The following is a 22,932-nucleotide window of genomic DNA, read 5'->3' as shown; positions in this document are numbered from 1 at the left end:
GACAAGTGTCCGTTTGTAATGATCATGCAACTGGCTGACCAAAGATAAGAACTCTTCATTTAGTTGCTATAGAATCAATATTTAGGAAGTTATCCATGCAGCCATTTACCAATAAGGTGATTCTCTATATTTCTTCCAAAAACAGTGGTAACCAGATGATCAGATCCTTGAGCCAAATATCTTCATCCCAGCATCGAGAGAGACATATTTGGCCACACACACAAATCAGTCCCCAGACCAGAACCAGGCTGGACCGAGAACTGCACATAGTCTGGAACCGAATTAGAATAAAAGGTAGAAAACAGAAGGGTGGGAGGAAAAGAGAGAATTCTATGACTACATAAGATCACCTCAAAAGCCAAGTAAAGTCTTGCCTCAATGTGAGGGGCCAATGGAAGCTTCACTTGGCATGCTGTCAGTTTCAACTCTTGGTAGGCAAGTCTCTCTGGACATAGACAGATAGATAACTCAGAGAGAAATTATATTAGAAAAGAAAATTAGGGGTTTTCTTTCATAAAGTACAAGGAGAGACTTTAGAAGGCCTGGCTTATCAAATAAGAAATATAATAAGTATTTGAAAGGAGAAAAACCAAGATTACAAAGGTTGTGTTGGTTATATTAGTTCATTCATGTTGGGAAAACAGCAATGTTTTCGTGTAATTATCATATCCACAAAGATTGTGAAATGTATTCAGACAATAGCACTATACAGGGCAGTAATAAAGATTTTTTTTTTTATCAAGAGTCAACAATTTATGAGAGAAGCTCCAAGTTACATTTATTTGGGACCTACACTGAGGTAGGGTGACCCAATTCTTTTTTATCCCAGGGTAAAAAGCCATTTTCCCCCCTTTTTGGCCACAAATGTACTGTGTACGCTTATTGACAATGGTGGTGGGGCAACGTGTCAGTTCTGCTTCCATATAAATGGTCCATGTAAATATAATGTTTTTAAGACTGACCTTAAGTCAAAGTAACTTTGCTAAACTCACTGATTAATTCTAATGATTTATATGTAAATCCATTTCAATTTTCTATGTATTCAATCATATTAACTGAGAATAATGAGCTTTGTTTTTCATTTTGCTAACCTTCACACCTTTGTTTCCTACTCTTGTGCCATTGCACTGGCTAGGATCTATACTGCAACGTTGACATGAGTATGTGATGGGGCATATTGTCCGTCCTGGTTTCAGCAGGAAAGCTTTTGATTCTCCATCAGTCACTATGAGGTTTGATGTAGATTATGTTCTAAATACTCTTTGTCAGATTAAGAAAACTTTATTCTTACTTCAAGAGTTATTATCATAAGTAGATTTTAAATTTTGTTAAATACTTCTTCTCATTTATTAAAAGGATCATATGGCTCCCCACTTCCCCCTTATACTCTTAACATGGTGATTTCATTACTGGTTGTCAATATTCAGGCATTCCTGTTTTGTTTTTTTTTTTGTCTTTAAAATAAAATATACACATCTGTGTGTAGAAGAAAGAGAAGTATACAGAAATGTGCATAGTGGTTTCAGAGTTGTGCTTGCTCTTTTTTCTTATCTGTTTTCTGTTATTTCTTATTTATTTATTTATATTAACATATAATGTATTATTGGCCCCAGGGGTACAGGTCTGTGAATCACCAGGTTTACACTTCACAGCACTCACTCCTGTTTTCTTTTTCCTTGAGTTCCCAAGAATGGAACTGCTGGATTACGTGTTAAGTATATTTTTACTTTTATAAGAAATCACCAGATTGTTTTGCAATGTATAAGGATTCTTATTATTCCAGAATCTTCCCAATACTTAGCAATAACCTCTTTTTTATTTTGCCATTCTGGTGACTATGAAATACTTCGTACTGTTTTAATTTGCGGTTCTTTGATGACTCATAATGCTGAAAATCTTTTCAGAGGCTGATTGGCCATTCCTTTTTTCCCCCACAGCTATATTGAGGTATGATTGACAAAAATTGTATATATTTAAGGTGTAAATTTTGATATTTTGTTGTATGTGTATGTTCTATGATGACCACAATCAAGCTACGGAACATAACTATCACTTCATGTCATTATCTTTTGTGCGTGTGGTGAGAATGTTTGCCATCCACTTTCTTTGTAACTTTCTTGAATGCGGTATATTATTATTATTATTATTTAGAATACAGTATATTATTAACTATAGTCACCATATATATGTCTCTTATATAGGTCTCTTACTCATATATAGGTCTCTTACTCATCTTTTTTTGAACTTACACATTTTTTTTTAAGAATTTTTTATTTGACAGACAGAAATCACAAGTAGGCAGAGAGGCAGACAGACAGAGGGAAGCAGGTTCCCCACCAAGCAGAGAGCCTGATGCAGGGCTCGATTCCAGGTCCCTGAGATCATGACCTGAGCCGAAGGCAGAGGCTTAACCCACTGAGCCACCCAGGTGCCCCGAACTTACTCAAATTATATCTGATAGTTTGTATCCTTTAACCAACATCTCCCTATTTCTCACAAGCCCTGGTAGCCACCATTCTACTCCCTGTTACTATGAGTTTGACTTTTTTAGATTCTACACATAAACGTGATAATATAGCATTTGTCTTTCTCTGACTTATTTCATTTAGCGTAAAGTCCTCCAGGCTCATCCAGGTTTCCACATCTTTGTAAATGGCAAGATTTCCCTCTTTTTTAAGGCCGAATTTTATATGCATACATAATTAGTGTATATTGATAATGATGATTATAAACCTGATGCTAGTACATAAACATCTATCTATATGTACACCTAGACAGATAAATGATCTTCATCCTTGCATCCATCAACAGACACGGGCTGTTTTCATATCTTAACCATTGGGAATAATGATACAATGAACTTCTAGTGCAGATATCTCTTTGAGATAGTGATTTTATTTCCTTTGGATATATAACCAGTTGTAAGGTTATTGGATTCTGTGGTAGCTCTATTTTTAATTTTTCAGAAACCTCCAGAATACTTTCTATAGTGACCCTACTGATTTATATTCTCATCAACAATGGATTTAAGTTTCTCTTTTCTGTCCATTCTTGCCAATACTTGTTATTGTTTGAGTTTTTGATTCTAGCCATCCCCACAGATGTGAGGTGCTATCTCATTGTGGTTTTGATTTTCATTTCCATGTTGATTAATGATGTTGAACACATTTCCCTATACCTGTTTCGTTAGTCATTCTTATATCTTCTATGAAGAATCTGTTTAAGTCTTTTGCTTAAATTTTCTTGGGTTCCTTTTCTTCTGACTGAGTTTGAGAATGATTTTTATGTATTTCAGATAAATAGCTTCTGTCAGATTTATTTGTTGTATATATTATTTTTCTTGGGTGGTAGTTTGTCTGTCATTCTCTTAATGTGTCATTTGACAGGCAGGAAATTTTAATTATAATTATCAAAATTTTCTTTATGACTGCTCATGCTCTGTTTCAGCTGGGATATTTTAGCCTACCCCCAAGTTGCAGAGAATTTCTCCTCTGTTTCTTCTAGAATTTCTAGAGTTTTGGGTTTTGGATTGAGGTCTATGCTCATTTCAAATTAAATTTTATGTGTGATGTAATATAGAGGTCAAAGTTCATCTTTTTTCTGTAATCATATCCACCTTGGAAAACAATCTTTTACCCACTGAAGACCAACTGACTACATACATGTAGCCTCTCTCTGAACTCTGTATTGTCCCATGTATCTAGAAGTCTTTTTATATTAACTCCACACAGTCTTAATTAAGGAAGCTTTGTGATTTAAATCTTGCAATTTGGTAGTACAAATCCTCCAACATTTTTAAAAATTACTTTGACAATTCTAGATTAATTGTAATTCTCCAAAATGTTTAGAATCAGTGTAACCATTTCCAGAAAAGAAAAAACCCTGTGGAATTTTGATTGCAATTTCTTTGAATACATGGATACATTTGAAAGAGTGGGTATCTTAATAACATTGTCTTTCAACCTGAGCACATTTGTTTATCTGTGTCCCTAAGTATTATAACTGTCTGTAATATTATAAATGGTATATTTGAAGTATCATTTTACAATTATTTGACATTAGTATATAAAGACACAACTTATTTTTGTAACCCAACCTATCCTGAAACATTGCAAGATTTTAGCATTATTTCTAGTATCTTAGATGACTTGATCTTCCTTCAGAGAAGACTTATTTTGTTTTTGACAGATGGCTAGGGCATCGGTATTCCCAAATCATCTTTGTACATTAAGAATTCTTAAGATTCAAAGGTGGTCTGCAGTTTCTGAAAGGGTCATCAATTTCTGGTTTGACTTTATTCTGAGGGTATAGTGTTTTGAGGTTCCAGTCTAAAGTCTGAAGATCAAGGTTAATCAGAGAAACTTCCCTTTGGTAAGCTGAACTACAATTTTTTTTCTCAACTAATTATTTTCAGGATTTTAATTATACACCTGAAATAAGCAGATGTTGCTGGGATATAAACAATTAAAATGCCAGGCTTACTGTCCTGGGCTTCTTTTTCTTGACCCTGTAATTCTTCCCTGCATTTTTAGTTCTCCGTTTCTTCAAATAAATGTTTTTCACATTGTCCCAGTCCACCATTACCAGATACCCCCGACTTATTTTTTAAATCTCAGCCTAAGTAATTCTGCATAATTGCCATCTCCCATTCGTCTTATTTGAAGGGTCATTTGAAAACTTTGAAGCAACACTTACACTATATTCGCATTCTTAAATTCTTTAAAAAGACATCTCTAAATGTGTATCTATTCTCAGTGCTCTACTTTTTTGGTACCAAAAAAAAAAGGAAGGACGGACCTGTAGCCTGAACTGTGTCCTTTAAAATTATGTGTCTTCTCTTAGCTGCATTCCAATAATCTTATATGCATGTATTTTATTTTTTTCCTCACTATCTCTGCATATTCCATTGTTTTTGGTACAAGACTTTTTAAGGCCCATAGGCATGTGTGGAACACAGAGTTAGCAACCGCAGAGTGAACTGGACTTGGCTTGGCTTCCAACCTCCATTTTGCCTTGGGCAGGAAACTTAATTTTCCAATCCAGGAAATTATAGATTATTTTTTTTTCAGTCTTTATGGGATAAATTTACACTCAATTCTAGAACTCTCCCTTTTCATCTTGCTGTCCCCAGGGACTAAGAAAAGGCTGTGAAATTATGCATTATAGAGGAGTTGGAAGGACTGGGGTCTAAGTCCTTGTATGTGATGTCCCCTGTACTGTCCTCTGATGCCCACTGATCCCAGGGCTCCAGGATCATGACCTGAGCCGAAGGCAGATGCTTAGCTGACTGAGCCACCCAGGCACCCCAACAACCGTTGCGACTCTTTGCACACACTTTCTGGAAAGGCCGGCTATACACCCGGGAAGTGAGGCGCAAACCCTCTAAGGCTTTTATGATCTCCCTACTTCAGAAGCTTGGCCAGAAGTGGGGCAGACGCAGCCCTATCACACTGGTATCTAGGCTCTTTCTTCCCTTTCTTTCTCCCCCGAACTCCTTTACATAGCTCAAAAGTGTTTCTACTCTTCATTCAGCATAGAGAAAAATTAGCTTTCATATCCGCAAGCATTCTCCCAAACTCTTTTTATATCAGATATGCTCATCTTTGAAGAAAAGAAAGCACCTTTCTCAAAAAAATCATCCCTTTAAAATTATGCTTTTAGTTACTTAAAACACAACAGACTTCTTCGGGCCGTGTTGGAATCTGCCATTTCCCCTCATATGACAAATGTCACTGATTTAATGAATGGAAGGCCTGGGGCAGTGAAGAAAAACAGGGGAAAATTCCAGATTTTATTTAAATAACAGGAAAAACATACATAGCAAGAAAATAATGATTGGCTTTTAAGAGAAATGAAATGGATCCTTCAACACAGGCTACTGTAGTTCTTTATAGACTGCCTTGGATAATGTCAATGATTTCACGGTAAACTTGCTGATATGCATCTAAACCGAACAAAAAGTCTATATGATTGTAGAAAGAAATAGTTTTATGGTAAATAGGGTTTGTAATTTCAGAAAGTAGATTTTTCACATCTTGAGGATCGGCCAACAAGTCATTGCCCCCGTTCCAAGTCGCTGTCAATACGTTCATGTTCCTCACGTCGTAAAATGGAGAAGTGGACTAAATGTAGAGGGTGTTCGCAGAAAATGATACATAGAAGGTGTTCTTTACTATTCTTTAAATGATTAATTAATACAATTTTAAAGTAAGTTGAATCTAAAATAATTACTATGATGGAAGCAAGGAATATTGAAAGAATCCTTATTATGGTTTTTACTTAGAAATAGATCAGATACAAATCAAAACTAGAGCATTTGCTCTAATTCAGGGTGTTCAAACATGCCACAGAAGGAATTTCAGTTTTATTTATAAGGCACGAAAGTATTTTAATCAAAATTTTCTGCAGCTGGGTCGTCTGGGTGGCTTAGTTGCTGGGCGTCTGCCTTCGGCTCAGGTCATGATCCCGGGGTCCTGGGATGGAGCCCGGCATCGGGCTCCCAGCTCAGCGGGAAGCCTGCTTCTCTCTCTCCCACTCCCCCTGCTTATGTTCCCTCTCTCACTGTGTCTCTCTCTAATAAATAAATAAAATCTTGAAAAATAATTTCTGTAGCTGTATAGCTGCCAATGTATTTATCAATAACTGGTAAATATTGAAGGGGGGAGCAAGTCTGATTTTATTGATTTTAATCTTTCCATTTTACTTCGGAGTTTTACACAAGCAAACCACACCAGGCATGAAGTTTAGCTAAGGCAGAAGAGGATAATGGGAAAGAATAATTTTGAAGATGGCAGACTTGGGTTCTAATACCTCAAGATTTCTGTCATCTTCTTCATACAATATTACCATCTTCTCATTAACTTTTGTCTTTTCCTCATAATTATGGGTTTGTCTTATCTTCCCAAGTACAATCAAGAGCTTTTAGGGTCAAGAACCATATCATGCCTTTTATTTCTTATTTAACCAACCACGGAGCTATGCATATTATACACACAATATTTTTTCTCCTGAGGGAGGATGAATTACTCTACAGCCTGTCAAACTTCTCCAGGCTTAACTGAGGTATTTGTTGTTAAAATACATAGAAAATCTGGAAAAGCCCCTGTTGGATGTGAGACTATGGACCCAAATCATGGCAGCCTTTGCCTGCTGGTCCTTCTCACTGTTATTATCCTCTCAGGCTTTACATGAGCCCTTCTCTGTAGCCACCTCCTCTGAACTGACCCAGGAGATAGTTTTTAGCTTATGCATAATTATGTACCTGATTAAAATGAACCAAGTTCAGAACAGGACTGCCCCAATCAAAAGCTCTCAAGTGACTAGAATGAAAAACCTGAAAGAAAAAAAAAATTTTAAAGCAAGATTATACTCATCTGTTTCCTACAGTGCAGCTGGTAAAGTGAGGTGTGCATTGCATATACTGTCCCTCCGTATGGGGCCTGTTGGAATATATATGCGCAGGGACACATCTTCTCTTCTCTCTTCCTTTGAAAAGGGCAGAAATGGAAGGGGGAAGGTGGTGAGGGGCAGGGGCATCTAAGGAACGTGATTCTATCAGTTACATATAAATGCATGTTCCCCCAAGGCCTTTCACTTTGTTAACGGGAGCCTGTGTGCTCATCAGCCCTCCCCGGAAAGCCTCAGCTCCATCCGCAGAGGACAAAAGTGAATGTCTACGGGCACCTACGTGGCTCAGTCTGTTGAGCGTCCAACTCTTGGCTTCAGCTCAGGTCATGATCTCAGGGTTGTGGGATTGAGCCCCGCGTTGGGCTCCACACTCAGTAGAAAGTCTGCTTGAAGATTCTCCCTCTCCCTCTTCCTCTGCCCCTCCCTGTGATCACACTCTCTCTCTAAAATAAATAAATATCTCTTTAAAATATATATAAATATAAATACATCTTAAAATATATATCTTTAAAAAAAAGTGTCTAGGACTAGGTGCACTAGAACTGAAATGGCACATCCCTAAACATCCTTGCTTCAAACAACAGGTCTCAAGAGCATGTTCCAGAAGCCACCCCTTGCTTCACCTTTCATAACTGTAGCCTCACCACCACCGCCTGCTGTGAGCCTCTTAGGTCTAATCTGATCATATCCTTTTCTCCCCCTGATAATGTTTTCATTGCAGGAAGTTTCAGACTCTCAGCTTACAGATCTCTCGGACTCTAACCCTGACAGGTCTCCATGCACCCACCATTTTATCTTCTCCTAACTCCCCCCAACTTCAAAAACTCTCTCTACCATCTGGAATTCCACCATTAGTGTATATCTTAAAACCCATCTCTGATGGGTTCCTTTACCTTCCTTCTCTCTGGACAACCTGATTTTCCCCCAACAACACTTCTTACCCTGCAGTTCTTTCCTTCCACAAAACTGGCTGAGGTTATTCATGATCTTAGCATTTGTAAAACTTGTCGATTCTGAGGAATTTCCTCACATTACCCATGATGCCATTGGACCCAGCTGTTCATTTCTATCCTAGAGCTTTTCTCCACTTGGCTTCTGGAATACCGTCATTTCTTTTTTTTTTTTTTTAATAATTTTTAAAAATTTTTTATAAACATATAACGTATTATTAGCCCCAGGGGTACAGTCTGTGAATCGCTAGATTTACACACTTCACAGCACTCATCATATCACATACCCCCCCCAATGTCTGTAACCCCACCACCCTCTCCCTACCACCTCCCCCAGCCACGCTCAGTTTGTTTTGTGACATTAAGAGTCTCTTACGGTTTGTCTAATACCGTCATTTCTTGATCTTCATTTTTCACTCCCAGCTCCTTTTTGGTTTCTTTGCTGTATCCATCCAGCCGCCGCTGCCTGACCTTTGAATCCTTCCATGGCTCAGCCTTCTACCCGTGCTCCTCTTCTCCCCATCTGTATTTGCTCTGTGTGTGTTCTCATCCAGTTTCTTGGTTCTAAGTGGTGTCCATACTTAAAATGTTTATCCTCTTCTGTAAGTCTCTTCTAAATACTAGACTCCTATACACAACTGCTTTTTCAAGTTACACACTGGGATGCCTCGCACTTAACATCTCCAAATGTGAACATTTTCTCTGTCCCTCATACCTGCACTGCCACCAAATGTCCCTATCTCCTTTAATGGCAATTGCATATTTTCCTTGCTTAGGCCAGAAAGTCTGGAATCATCCAAGACACTTCCCTCTCTCCTTTCACAGAATCCATATTAAATGTCTTTGGCTGCATGTTTACAATACACATGTACACTCAGAACCCTACCCTCTTCGGCACCCTTCCTGGAAACACATCTGTGCAGGCCATCATCAATCTGGATTATGGTGGTCTCCAAAATTTCTCATTGTTTCCTCTTCGATCTACCCAACATGGCACCCGAAGCATTCTTTTTTTTTCCCCCAAGTAAACTCTACCCCTAACGTGGTGCTTGAACTCACAACCCCGAGATCAAGAATCACATGCTCTGTTGACTGAGCCAGTGAGGCGTCCCCTAAGCATTCCTTTAAAAATGTAAGTCATATCATGTCCGCTCCCTGCTCAAAAACCTGCAGTGGCTGCTCACTTAGCCAGAAAGCCAAAGTCCTCCCAATGGAGTACTTGTTCCTTTCTGGCTCTAGTACATTTCTGCCCCCTTTCCCTTACTTCTTTCTCCGTTAATTGCTGACATCAGCCATACTGACCTTTTAGCCATGCCTCTCAGAAATGCTCCTAACTAAAGGGCTTTGTGTTGGTTATTCTGTCTGGAATGTTCTTCCTCCAGGTTGTTCACACCGCTAACTTTCTCGGCTTCTCTAAATCTCTTCTCGAATGTCACCATCTCATTGAGGCTGGCCTAACCTCTCTGTTCAAAAACACAACCCACTACCCACTGTGTCTAATCTCTTTATCTTGCTTTTTCCCCTTTGTTTTTCCATAGTTTCTATTCCCTTCTAAAGTTTTAATAATCTACTTATTTGCTATGCTTAATGTTTACTGTCTGTATATCTAACTGCTAGAATGTCAGCTTAAGGAGGACAGGAATATTTACTTCGTTCACTGATGTGTACCCTGAGCATAGAACATACAGGGCACATAGTAGGTACTCAATAAATATTGTTTCAATAGAGGAATAGATGCAAAGGTTGCTTAAACTTTCCTGGACTAGTTATCACCAGGAATGAACTAAATCTAAATATAAGTTAAAGATTTTTAATAATTTACCTCAAAACAATCACTTAGTAGATTTAAACATGTTAAATGAGAAAGTCCTTCCCAATATCTCAATGATACTTGAGTTCATTAGTGTTCATTAAATTTAAACAACACTCTTGATCATCACCCTGTTGAACTCTCATAATATTTTTGTTAGTTAAGTCAGAGCATTATTATTAACTCCATTTTTAAAATTAAGGAAACTGACTTCATAAGGAGTAAGTGAGCTTGCTGAGTGTCTCACTACCAGTTAAGTTTCAGAGAAAAGATTCAGTGCCTGATATTTTGATCTCAAGTATACTGTTCTTTCTAAGATTTTATCCTGGCTCTCAACCTTAAGATGATATTCACACTGGATTTTTTTCTTCATTAATATTCACGCAACATATATTCTTGAGTATCTGTTGTTTGCCCAGAACTCTTGGCCTTGCAAATATAGAAGTGAATAAAACTTGCTCATGGGCTTTATGGAGTTCACAAGTGAATGGAGGAGAGAATGAAGTCTAGTGAGAGACTAGGCATTGGGATACCTGTGTTTTAGTCTTAGGTTTTTAAAATTTTATTATTATTGTTATTATTATTATTAGTCTTGGGTGTTTTTAAAGGAATAGCTCTGAATCTTTGGGCAAGTCAAATGATAAACATGGCCCAATGATTCCTAGTCTACTATTCCAAATTAACATTTTCTCATTTGTAAAACAGAAAATAGGTATATTGCTCTGATTATTGCTTAGGGTTAGAAGACCTAATAGATTATGATTTTAACATATTAGAAACCATGAAGAATTACATAAATATGTAATAGTTACATTTTATCCTTCTAAATTTATCATCCTATGACAATGGCATGATTCTCAGAATGATGGGGTAAACCACGAGTAGTATAAATAAAATTGTACTAAAAAGCACTTGAAAAGTTATACCTGACTCCAGTGTAGCATATTTTGAACAGATGTCCCTGCTGGGTTATGTGACAAATACACATCCACACGACTCTGAGGGGTTAAAAAATTATTTTTATACTTAGTCCATCCAGAGATAGCGTAACTTTTGATATTTACTACACTAAATAACTTCAATAAAATTTAAAGTAATTTTTAAGCAAATAATATAAATAAAATATAAAATTATATTTTAATTAAGTACATAAATGTACTTACTAAATGTGTAATTTTACATTAACATAGAAGCTATTATTGGATTTCCGAGTTATGTAGTCTGTCATCCTGTACTGATAACAATTTAAACTCTTAGGACTCACATACAGACCCCTTTTGAGAGCACAAAGGACTGAAAAGATAGAAATTACCAGGAGAAATGGAAAAGGAAAACAAAAACTCTCAAAAAAGCAAAGTACTAAAGCCAGTTTTTCCTTCAAGTTATTTGCCAATCCCAGGGAATCTGAAGTTTTATTGTGAGAATTAAGCTAGTTGAGGAAAACAAACAAACAAACAAACAAAAAAATTAGCCCAGGGCCTGCCAAGGGTGATTAGGAGATTTAAAAAGAAACCCTTTCCATGATGAACTGGGCTCCTGAAATGCTACACAACTTCCAGTGAAACAATCAGAAATGCAGCAGCTTTCATGTCAACCTATCATCAAGGTTTGAATTAACTACAATGTCCCTGGAAACCTTAGTCAGTGAGCAAGACTTACAATGTCAATGTTGTCCTATCAAAATCTCAGCAAGTTCTCATAAGGATATCAACAAATTGCTTCTCAGATGGAGAAGCGGAAGACCCAGGACAGCCAATACAGTATTGTAAGGGAGGAACAAAGTTGGAGGACAGACATACACAACTTCAAGATGTACTATCAACCTACAGTAATCAAGAAGTGGGGTACTGGTGGAAGAATAGACAAACAGATCCATAGAATGGAAAGAGGGCCCCAACATAGACCCCTATATAGTCAACAGATCTTTGAAAAAGAGAAAAGGCAATCCAATTGAGAAACAATGGTGTCTTCAAAAAATAGTCCTGGAACAACTAGACAACGACATGGAAAAGAAAAAGAAAAAAAAAGAATTGAGGCACAGACCTCACACCCTTCGCAAGAGTTAACTCAAAATAGAACACAGATCTAAATCTAAATCTAAATCAAACTCAAAACTATGAAAGTCCTAGAAGATGACCTAGTAGAGAAAATCTAGTTGACTTTGTGTCTAGTGATGGCTTTGTAGATAAAACACCAAAGGCACAACCTATGAAAGAAATAAATGACAAGCTGAGCTTCTTCCAAGTCAGAAACAGCCACTTTGCAAAAGACAAAGAGAATTAGAAGACAGGCCATGGGCTGGAAGAAAATATTTGCAAAAGACATATCTATGAAAGACTGTTACCCAAAATGTACAAAGGACTCTTCAAACTCAACAATGAGAAAATAACCTGATTTAAAAATGGGCCAAAGACCTTAACAGACAGCTCACTGAATAGATAAACAGATAGCAAATGACCATGAAAAGATGCTCTGCATCATACACCATCAGGGAAATGCAATTTAAAAAAACAATGAGATACCACTACACACTTATGAAAATGACAAAGGTCTGAAACGTTGACAGCACCAAGTGCTGGTGAGGAAAAAGTCACAGGAACTCTCATTCACTGCTGGTGGGAATGCACAATAGTACAACCCCTTTGGAAAAACAGTTTAGTGGTCTCTTATAAAACAAAAGATATCTTCGTCACACGATCCAGCAATTGCACTCCTTGGTATTTATCCAAAGGGGGTAAAGACTCGTGTTCACGCAAAATCTGCACATTGATCTTGATAGCATCTTTACTCATAATTGTCAAAACTTGAACCATAATGTCCTTTAGTAGGTGGATAGATACACAGTGATACATCCAGACAATAAAATATTTTTTCAGCACTAAAAATAAATGAGATACCAAGCCAGGAAAAGACATGGAGGAACCTTGAATGTATGCTACTAAATGGACGAAGGCAATCTGAGAGGGCTACAAACTATGATTCCAACTACATGACATTCTGGAAAAGGCAAAACTGTGGCAGGCAGTGAAAAAATCAGTGGTATCAGTGGTTGCCAGGATTTAAGAGGGGAGGGATGAGTAGACAAAGCACAGAGGATTTATAGGGCAGTGAAAATATCCTACATGATACTGTAATGGTAGGTCTATGTCATTATACATTTGTTAGAACTCACAAAATGTAGAACACCAGAGTGAACCATGCTGTAAACTATGGATTTGGGGTACTTATGATGTGTCCATGTAGGTTCATTAATTATAACAAACAAAAAGTACAACCTGGTGGTCCTTGCCACATCCAAGATCATCTAGGTTTTTCCCTATGTGATCTTCTAGGAGTTTGAGAGTCTTACATTTCACATTTAGGTCTATGATCCAAATCTGAGTTAACTCTGTGAAGGGTATTTCATTTTTTTGTATGTAGACATCCAGTTGTTCCAACACCATTTGTTGAAGAGACTGTGGTTTTTCTAGTGCACTGCCTTTCTCCTTTGTCAAAGATCTGTTGATGGTATTCATGATACTCTGTGTCTGCACTCTCTATTCTGCTGCACTGATCTTCTTGTTTCTTTCATTAATCCCACACTGTCTAGATTACTGTAGTTGAAGACTAAGTCTTAACATTCAACAGTACCAGTCCTCCAACTTTGCTCTTTCCCTTCAATTCTGTGTTGGTTACTCCAGGTTTTGCTTTCCTCCATAAACGTTAGAAGTCATTTGTCAATATCGTTAAATTAGCTTGCAGGGATTTTGGTTGGGATTGCCTTGAATCCACGGACTAAGTTGGTAAGAATGGACATCTTGACAACTTCTCTTTCTTTGAATGAATAAATTGATTCTTGCTGGGAAATTATTAAATGGTACAGGTGCAGGAACCAACCAGTAGTCTGAATGCCACAGCTGCTTCTGCTAAATCCGGTTTTTTAATTTAATGTGCTTAAAAAGTCTTAGAATGAATGCGTACATCTGCAATAGCATCTATACACAATCAAACTGTACGGCTTTGGGAATAGTAGCTTGAGCCCCTAAACAGTGTCCCACTCCAGGAATTTTGATGAATGCCCAAAGCCGGTAAGGTAATTAGCAGGCACAATTGCCAATTACAAAAGGGTCAATAAGAAAGGGAAGGAGTGTTAGGAACCAAGATGTAAGAGCAGGAGTTGTTAAAAAAAAAATAACAGATAGAAGATGGGGTGCCTGGGTGGTTCAGTGGGTTAAGCCTCTGTCTTCCGCTCAGGTCATGATCTCAGGGTCCTGGGATTGAGTCCCGCATCAGGCTCACTGCTGGGCAGGGAGCCTGCTTCCTCCTCTCTCTCTCTCTGCTTGCCTCTCTGCCTACTTGTGATCTCTCTCTGTCAAATAAATAAATAAAATCTTTTTAAAAAATAAGTGATAGGAGAGAACTCAAAGACAAGAAACTTCAGGAAACTAACTCCCAATAGTAAAGGCCAATAAAAAGACCCAGCACAGCACCTGCTCTCTGTTCTCTACAGCAAGACAAATCAGAATGCAAAATAATCCCAGCATGCTCATGCTGATTAGTTTCAGAATGTTGGTGTAGTCCCCAAACCAGGAAGGCTAAGAATCTATCAGTACATGTGGATAAATCATACAATGACATGCAAGGCATAAAGTAAGTACTATTAAGAGCTGCTTTCTAAAAATGGACAAAGTACATTTCAAATTCAATTTGTTCTCACCATATTTAAGTTCTCCTGGTCATATCCATATATCATAAACAAGATTTCACGGCAAATCTTACCAATAATCTTCAGTGGACACAGCTTTGAGCCAACAAATCTTTTGAATGAGGTATTAGGTAGGAAGTCTTTGTTGCCAAGAAAAGCCTGTAAAACAAGATTACTTTATTCATATTTGGAAAACCAAAATAATTAATCAAAGAATGGTGCAATGAGCTCATTATATTTATAATGAAATGCACTGTCTCACATTAGTTCAAAATATTTAAATGAGAGAGGTGCCTGAGTGGCTCAGTCGGTTAAGTGGGTGACTCTTGATTTTGGCTCAGGGTCATGAGATGGAGTCCCATGTTGGGTCCATGCTCAGAACAGTCTGCTTGTCCCTCTCTCTGCCCTCCCCTGTCTCCCTTGCCCTTGTGTTCTCTCTCTCTCTTTCAAATAAATAATTAAATAAAACCTTTAAAAGAAATACATTTATTTATTTTTTTAAAGATTTTATTTATTCATTTGACAGACAGAGATCACAAGTAGGCAGAGAGAGGAGGAAGCAGACTCCCCACTGAGCAGAGCGCCCAATGGGAGGCTCGATCCCAGGACCCTGGGATCATGACCTGAGCCGAAGGCAGAGGCTTTAACCCACTGAGCCACCCAGGCGCCCTAAAAGAAATACATTCAAATTAAGGGCAAAACTTGGAAGCAGGAGATAGAGATAAGCTGACTACTGGATTTTCCTTCAAAATGAGATGTCCAAAGCTATTATAAATAAAATCTTATTCCTTTGTAAAAACAAAAGAAAGAATCCAGTGTCGCTGAAACCAAAAAATTAAATTCATGCAAACATAGTCAAGACCTTTTATTTTGAAAGGACAGAATCATTGTCATTTTGTATTATCAGCTATGTAAAGGAAAGGAATAACATACCTTTAACACTGACCTCCATTTGTATGCCAATTTAATTAAAGGGCTCTTTGAGTATTTGATAGAAAAAACTGGAGCTAAGGCAAAAAATATTTTGATTCTTTCAGCTATCTGTGGTATTGTGGAAAATGTTATGAAAGCTGAAAGAAAATAAGACAGAAATTAACTATTCTTACACCATTACTAGCATGTAAGAAACGATACCATGGAAAGTGAGAGTAAATTCAATATGTTACAACCACTTAATTGACTCATTCATTTCTCAATTCCCTTATCAAACATTTCTCGATCACCCAGTATGAGACATACATATCGATCAAGCATCTACTGATGATTAATATTAAAAACAATGTCTAGACCATAAACAATGATAAATCAATGATAAAAGAGTCTCGTAATACCATAGTTGAGAAATCAGAAACAATATTGAACATTTCTATAACTGGCAATGCTGAAAATAGGTTAGTGAGCTTTTTGGATATTTGAATCTTACACTTTAGGTGACAGATCCAATCGATACATGTCAAATTGTTTTTATATTTACTTTTAATATATTTTAAAACATCCTTGCCTTATTGTGCGGAGGATACTAGTTTATATTTTATTGTTAGTTTAGAGTCATTAATAAGACAAATAGTTTTCCCTTTTATGACATCTTATCAAGCTACATTCTTGCACATCTTTTTTATTTTTATAGCTTTTCTGTTTTCTGAGTTCTAAGAAGGCACACAACCAGAGAATCATATAACATATTAGAAGTCAGTAAATTCTAGCACATAGCCACTTCTTTCTTATTTAATAATTTTCCAAGATTCCTGGTTCCAGAGAACTATAACAGCTGGAAAAGCCAGACTGCAAGTCACACACATGATTAATAAATGTCAGAGAAAAGATCTGTGGAAAATCGGATTAGACTGTCCTTCAACACACTCTTTTAAAGCAGGATGTGGCTTATTCCTATAAGAAAATGATCATTTTTCAGCCTAGAAAAGACTCCGTGAATACTGGTTGCTATTATCAAGTGGGCTTTGTAACTTCCCCAGTAGAAAGAGTGGGAGTAAGAAGGTTTACCACATCATGTAAGAGAATTATGTTGGGTTTTAGAGAATTCTTTTATTTTCTGAAAGTGAAACTATTACACATTAGATGGAAGCATTGTTGCTGTGAGTTGAAAGAAGTTCTTTTTTAGTCTCTTTAAACATATGAAGACTTAGGTCCATCTTCGTGCATGTCTAAAGTTTAATCTGTCCTAAATGCGTAAGCATTAATAGCCTTCTCACGTCTCTCCCTCATAAGGTCCTTTGCCACACTTAAATGACAATTATAAGTATGAAATTTCTATTTGTGGATCAAGGGGTAGTTATGATCTCACTTTGATCCCAAGATGGATATCCAACTTCTGAACACTTGGGAACAAAGACAACCTGTTATTACAATGGATTCTTTGTGACTGGAGAAGACAAGGTAGAAGAAGGAAGGGGGTTAGTGTCCAGGGCCAGGCTGTGGGTCCTCTTCCCGGAGCTCTGTTTTGTGTCACTTGTAGCTCTGGGAGCTTGCCCGCATCTGTAGGAGGTATGTCTGCAAACCCTACAAAAGATATTGCATACTCCTTCTGGCCATACCAATAGTGGTGCCCTGGGAATGGCCTATATAAAATATCTCCTCTTGTCCCGTGTGCTTCACGATGAAGTCGATGGAGGCTGGGAGGTCATATTTTGCCATCTCATCAAAACTACAAAAGAAAAAGGGAAGTTGAAATCCCCTTGCTTCTAGAATGTGATGCTAACCCTTGAAGATAATGAACAGGTAAGTGAAGGCAAACAATTTTCAACTCTCTTTAGGTATTATCAAGAAGTTATGGGGCAGGGCGCCTGGGTGGCACAGTGGGTTAAAGCCTCTGCCTTCAGCTCAGGTCATGGTCCTAGAGTCCTGGGATCAAGTCCCGCATCCGGCTCTCTGCTCAGCAGGGAGCCTGCTTCCACCACTCTCTCTCTGCCTGCCTCTCTACCTACTTGTGATCTTTGTCTGTCAAATAAATAAATGAAATCTTAAAAAAAAAGATGTTTAAAAAAAAAAAGAATTTATGGGGCCCTTGAGTGGCTCAATTGGTTGAGCATCTGACTCTTGATTTCAGCTCAGGTCGTGGTCTCAGGGTAGTGAGGTCGAGCCCTGTGTCCGGCTCTGCACTCAGTGTGGAGTCTGTTTGAGCTTCTCTCTCCTTCTCCTCTGCTCCTCCCCCGACTCGTGCATGCGCATGCACTTTCTCTCCAGCTCTCTCTCAAATAAATAAATCTTTTTTAAAAAAGAGGTTATATGGTGTAATATATCTACTTAATAATGACTTCCGTGAGAACACAAAGCCAGGGAATAAAGTAGCCCCAAGACAGTCTTATAAAGAGGCTGTTTATTTTACATACAGGGAGATAAAGTAAATATATAGGTCAAGGAGCAAAACAATAGGAAGGGCGGGGTTAGCCAATAAAGGTTACTGCTGACAAATGAGAAACACACTTAAGGTCAAGCAAGCATTCTTTCATTTTCAAGCAAAAATTGACATAAATTGTGATGGCCTGTTACAAGACCTGATTGAGAAAAGACACTTCTGTTCTACTTTATTTCATTAAAACACAAGACAAAATATTTGACACACTTATAAAATAAAATGAAACATTACTTGATGTTATTTGTACCTGAAGGCCCAGAATTCTTTGGAATTTGTCTTCAGGTACTTGTGTTTCCTGGACCAGGTGGTCCCCCTGCTGTTCCCCATCCACACGTCGTAACCAGCATCTGCCAGAATGAAGCCCAGGCTGTTGTTGGGCAGATTGGAGATCCAGCTGCTGGCAGATGTAAACAAACCATGTTGCAAGTAGACAACAAGCCTCTGAGCTAGAAAAAAAATGCAGAGAATTTCTTCTTAAATGTTGTAGTATCTGTATAAATATCTCATCTGAAATTCAATCTTTTAACACATGACAGTTTGAAGTTTTAAAAATATATTTTTAAATTTTATATTGTATAAATACGGTAAATTTTTCATGTTTAATCCCGTTGTATGTCAGAGTTGTTTAGCAAAGTTTACAAAGTTGCAAACTTAGCAAAGTTTACAAAGAAATTTTTTTCAAATGACCAAGTATACCATTAGGTCATGTCTCACTTAAATATATAAACTTTTAAGATTAGAACATTCACATAGCTAATAGTCATGTGAGCACTCATATACATTTTATTTTGTTTTATTTTTATTTTAGAGAGAGAGAGAGAGAGCGAGCAGGGGGAGGGGCAGGGGGGAGAGAGAAAGAGAATCTCAAGTAGACTCCACATTGAGCACGGAGCCCAACGCAGACCTTGAGCTCACCACCCTGAGATCATGACCTGAGCCAAAAACAAGAGTCGGACATTTAACTGAGCCACTCATGCTTCCATCATATACATTTTAAATAACATATTATAGTAGATGTCAGCCAGACACTGGTCTTAGCCACCCCAGTGCTGTGCAGTGGGCTCATGAAAGAAGTAGCCATGATGAGAGAGATGTAGGTTAACTTGGGCCCCCCAGCATGGGTGCCTCACCAAGACTACTGCTAGGAAAGTATGTCTGACCTGCCTGCAACAGAGATCTCACAAGGTACCATCCCCTCAAGGAAACCAAACCAGCCACTTGGAGACTAGTTGGGGGCATCAGACCTTTTCTCTTCTGGAAAGGTCAACAACCCACTATGACTGGCATTGATATATATTTTGGCTATGATTAGCCTTTCTTTCCACATAGGACCACAGCAGCCAGCACTATTATTCAAGAGTTCATGGAGTGTCTGATCTACAAATATGGAACCTCTCTTGAAATACCTCAAATAAAGGGAATCACTGCAGGTCAAAGAAGGTACATTCCTCAGTATTATGGCTTTGGAAGGCCACTGGTCTGAGGGCGTAACCACCATCAAGAGGCTGCCAGCCCAACCAAGCAAGGAAATCACCACCCAGTAGAGATGCCAGCTGGGAGATGACATCCTGTAACTGTGGGTCCTGTCCTTAAGGACTCATTCGATACCTTAAACAAATGACTGAATATATTGCTGCTTCCTCTAATCAGGAGAACACAGAGTCTGAGAAAAAAGGGGTAGGATTAAGAATGGTCTTACTCACTATCATCCAGTAACTCACTTGGGGGTTTGTACTTTCTGTTCTCACAGTTTAAGGCTCTTATAGATCCAGAGGCCCTGGTCCCCAGACAGAAGACATGTCCACTAGTTCACATAGTAAACATCCTAATAATAAAGCCATGACTGCTGGAAGGCTATGACTTTGGGTTCCTCATGACAGAAGACTAGAGGGCAGGAGTGGCAAAGAAAGGAATTACTATATTGGCAGGAGTCATTGGCCTTGATCATCATGACGAGGTAGGGCTTCTGATACAGAATGAGGATGGAAAAACATACTTGGTGTTCACGAGATTCAGTGGGACATCTTTTGTTACTCCATTGCCTTGCTTTCCCTATAAAATGTACAAGTACTGCAACTGTGACCTGTTACAGGCACAGTAACCCTTCAGGATAAGGGCCTGTCTTGCCACATCAGGGTACACAGCTGAGAGGGAGGGGAATCTATAGTGGGTAGTACAGGTGAAAATTCACAAGTGACAGCCATGGCGTTAGGATCAGTGGCACTGGCAGACGTCATACTTTGTTCCACTCACCTTCCTCTTATAAGTTTCCCCAGAAATTCTGACCTACCCATACCCTGGAAAACCTGTACCTGGATGAAATAAGCTTACTGTGAAAAACAAAATGATCTGTGTAATGTAAGAGGTGCACTCTCTGTTATTTTGGTGCTCACCTAGACTTCCTTTCCAAAGTAGGTGGAGCTCCCAGATGTTGTGGGTGTTGCTTTCTAAGTGCTCATTATTGCCCCTCTATCCCCCAGGGCAAATGGCAGTTGCCTTACCTAGGAGATTACACCACTAAAAGTAGCCTTAAGCAATAACTAACTGCTGTGGCAATGCAAAAGGCTAACTCCTTAACTTCAAGGCAGGACAGCTTCCATGATGCAGTTCCTGGATCCATAAGCTCCCCTGAGATCAGACTCCAGCTGGACTTAGCTGAGCCACACCCTTCCCTAGCTCCTTTCCTTGCCCTCCCTGTTTCCACATGACCTTCTGATGGTAGACCAGCAATAAATCACATGCTCCTGACTCCCTGTCTCTGGCACTGCTTCTAGACAACTCAAAAGCACTTACTGTATTTTTAAATTACCTTTTAATATTTTATTACAGTATTCACAAAATTAGGTCAGACCCTGAAAAATGATTGCTATAATTATGTTAAATCTATGTTAACATTTTCTGTCTGGTAGTTCTGACCTTTATAAGGATCCAAAATTACATTGATTGAGGTTGTTTCAGATTAGTATCTTTCCTGAAATACACTTTAATGCTTAAAACTTGGGAGGGTATTTTATAATATGAAAAACATCCTTTTCAAGGAGAAATATCTAAAGGGAAAACTAAAAAAAAAGTTGGCTTTTGTTTGAGCAATTAGATGAATAAGCAAAAGTAATCTATTGCATATTCTTCTAGTAAGTGACAGATATAGGATTCTAATCCTAGCGACAAATTCGAGTGCTTTATCTTTTTCACCGCACTTGTGGATAATGATGTACCTATTGTTGGGATAAAGAACCAGGACCAAACTCACCTCTTTGCTATTACTAGAGGAGACAGGAAGGAGGACATTTTTACCAGCCATTTTCCAAACCTATGTTACCATGTTACCATTTCTAACCCTTCATGAAACAAAGAGATTGGAAAGAATCAACAGAAATGAGTAAAGGGACCCACAAAGAACATTTGGAACAGCTTAGTTTCCATCACGCTCTAAAACCATCCTGTGAACAAGAAGCCAGGGGAGAATCGGGCTTTCTTCTGGGGGCATGTAGAGACACGGGTGAGAAGTTAACTGTGGGCTTCATCTTTAAGTCCTTTCCTTGTCTGACACTCACTGAGGGCCCAGACAGTCACCAAGTTGTTCTGAATTGAATATTACCTGAACTGTCACTGTTTGTCTTCCCATAAGGAATTCTATAAAGGCCAAGGATGTAACCATCTTCAGTTACAATATCATACACTTCATCTGGATAGCCCCAATAAGAAATAATTTGGCTCTAGATAAAGAAAAAGGAAGGCTTTTAGGATACAATTTCTGGTCAGTTAATGGAACCTGATAATAACCTAAGTTGTTAATGTAATAATGGACCTTGTATAGTCAGTCTCTCAACCTCAGGACTATTTTTTTTTCACTAGTTCACTGATTCATTCAGTAATAGATATTTTAGAACATCTATAAACATCAATCTTATACATTACTTTTTGCCTAACTACTAATCACTCAAACTTTTACCTGCTCAGCCAATATACAATTTTAAAATATATGTTTATCCACAAATGTTTGCATGTCTATGATTATAGCTAAGCTTATATCTGGAATTTGCATGTATGTGCATGTATACAAAAAAGAATTTATAAGTCTTCCATAAAGGTATTTAAATGCCGGTATATATATTTTCACCCAGGGACAAAATAAGGGTGAAGGGGAAACTGTGAGCTATGGAACGGTAAGTGGGGACTATTCATTGACCCATATCAAAATATATGAATACAAGGATATTTATTTGACTGCAGCTCTATTAAAATAAAAGCCCGCCCTCCCCAATTAAAGAGTAGCATCCCCTGTGTTATTTCAGCAGCTTAGCATTCATTTCCTAGCAACTTACAATGTTCATGTTCACTTCAGGGTTCTGAGCTCTTCGATATAGAAAGGCACCTTGCATAGTCCCAAGAATTAAAACGAGAGACATCACTCTGAAAAGGTAGGACATTTGGGATCTGCATATAAAAGGAGATGTTAATACTACTAAAACTGCAGCAAGTGATACCATTTGACCTTTTAAATAATTCTGTAAGTTGGGGAATATTACTGTTTTCAGGTCAGAAAACCAAAGCCCGGAAAAATTAACTTGTCTAAGGACACACAATGTATAGTTGGCAGTCAAGAATTCGATTCATTCTGGCTTCATTCCCACATCAGTGCTTTTCCAGCTGTCCTCTTTTGCAGCACAAAACCCTCTTTGAGGTCTCCATTATAGGATTGTTTAGC

At 38.1% G+C, this 22,932-nt stretch overlaps 1 protein-coding gene across 1 annotated transcript; it reads right to left on the bottom strand.

The window, feature by feature from the left end:
• Nucleotides 1–5,851: 5,851 nt before the first annotated feature.
• On the bottom strand, nucleotides 5,852–22,730 carry LIPJ (lipase family member J). Its single transcript, XM_032883035.1, has 9 exons — nucleotides 22,550–22,730; nucleotides 21,823–21,940; nucleotides 18,472–18,670; nucleotides 17,404–17,513; nucleotides 15,785–15,921; nucleotides 14,864–15,010; nucleotides 11,094–11,165; nucleotides 7,262–7,333; nucleotides 5,852–6,122 (listed from the first exon to the last, which is right to left on the bottom strand). The coding sequence occupies exons 1-9, from the start codon at nucleotides 22,712–22,714 to the stop codon at nucleotides 5,889–5,891; spliced, it is 1,254 nt and encodes a 417-aa protein (XP_032738926.1). The 5' UTR covers nucleotides 22,715–22,730; the 3' UTR covers nucleotides 5,852–5,888.
• Nucleotides 22,731–22,932: the final 202 nt, after the last annotated feature.

Source organism: Lontra canadensis, unplaced genomic scaffold (genome assembly GCF_010015895.1).
Source record: "Lontra canadensis isolate GAN:19392208 unplaced genomic scaffold, GSC_riverotter_1.0 scaffold85, whole genome shotgun sequence".
Lineage (NCBI taxonomy): Eukaryota > Metazoa > Chordata > Mammalia > Carnivora > Mustelidae > Lontra > Lontra canadensis.
This window is presented reverse-complemented; position numbering and strand designations above follow the sequence as displayed.

What these genes read in the sequence shown, in the direction of transcription:
- LIPJ (XM_032883035.1), bottom strand. Translation starts at nt 22,714, where the DNA reads ATGGTATCACTTGCTGCAGTTTTAGTAGTATTAACATCTCCTTTTATA. An exon ending in CTGAAGTGAACATGAACATT is followed by an intron (nt 21,941 to 22,549) that starts GTAAGTTGCTAG and finishes TTCTTTATCTAG; the next exon opens with AGCCAAATTATTTCTTATTG. An exon ending in ATATGCTACACTGGAGTCAG is followed by an intron (nt 7,334 to 11,093) that starts GTATAACTTTTC and finishes TTTTTCTTTCAG; the next exon opens with GTTTTTCATTCTAGTCACTT.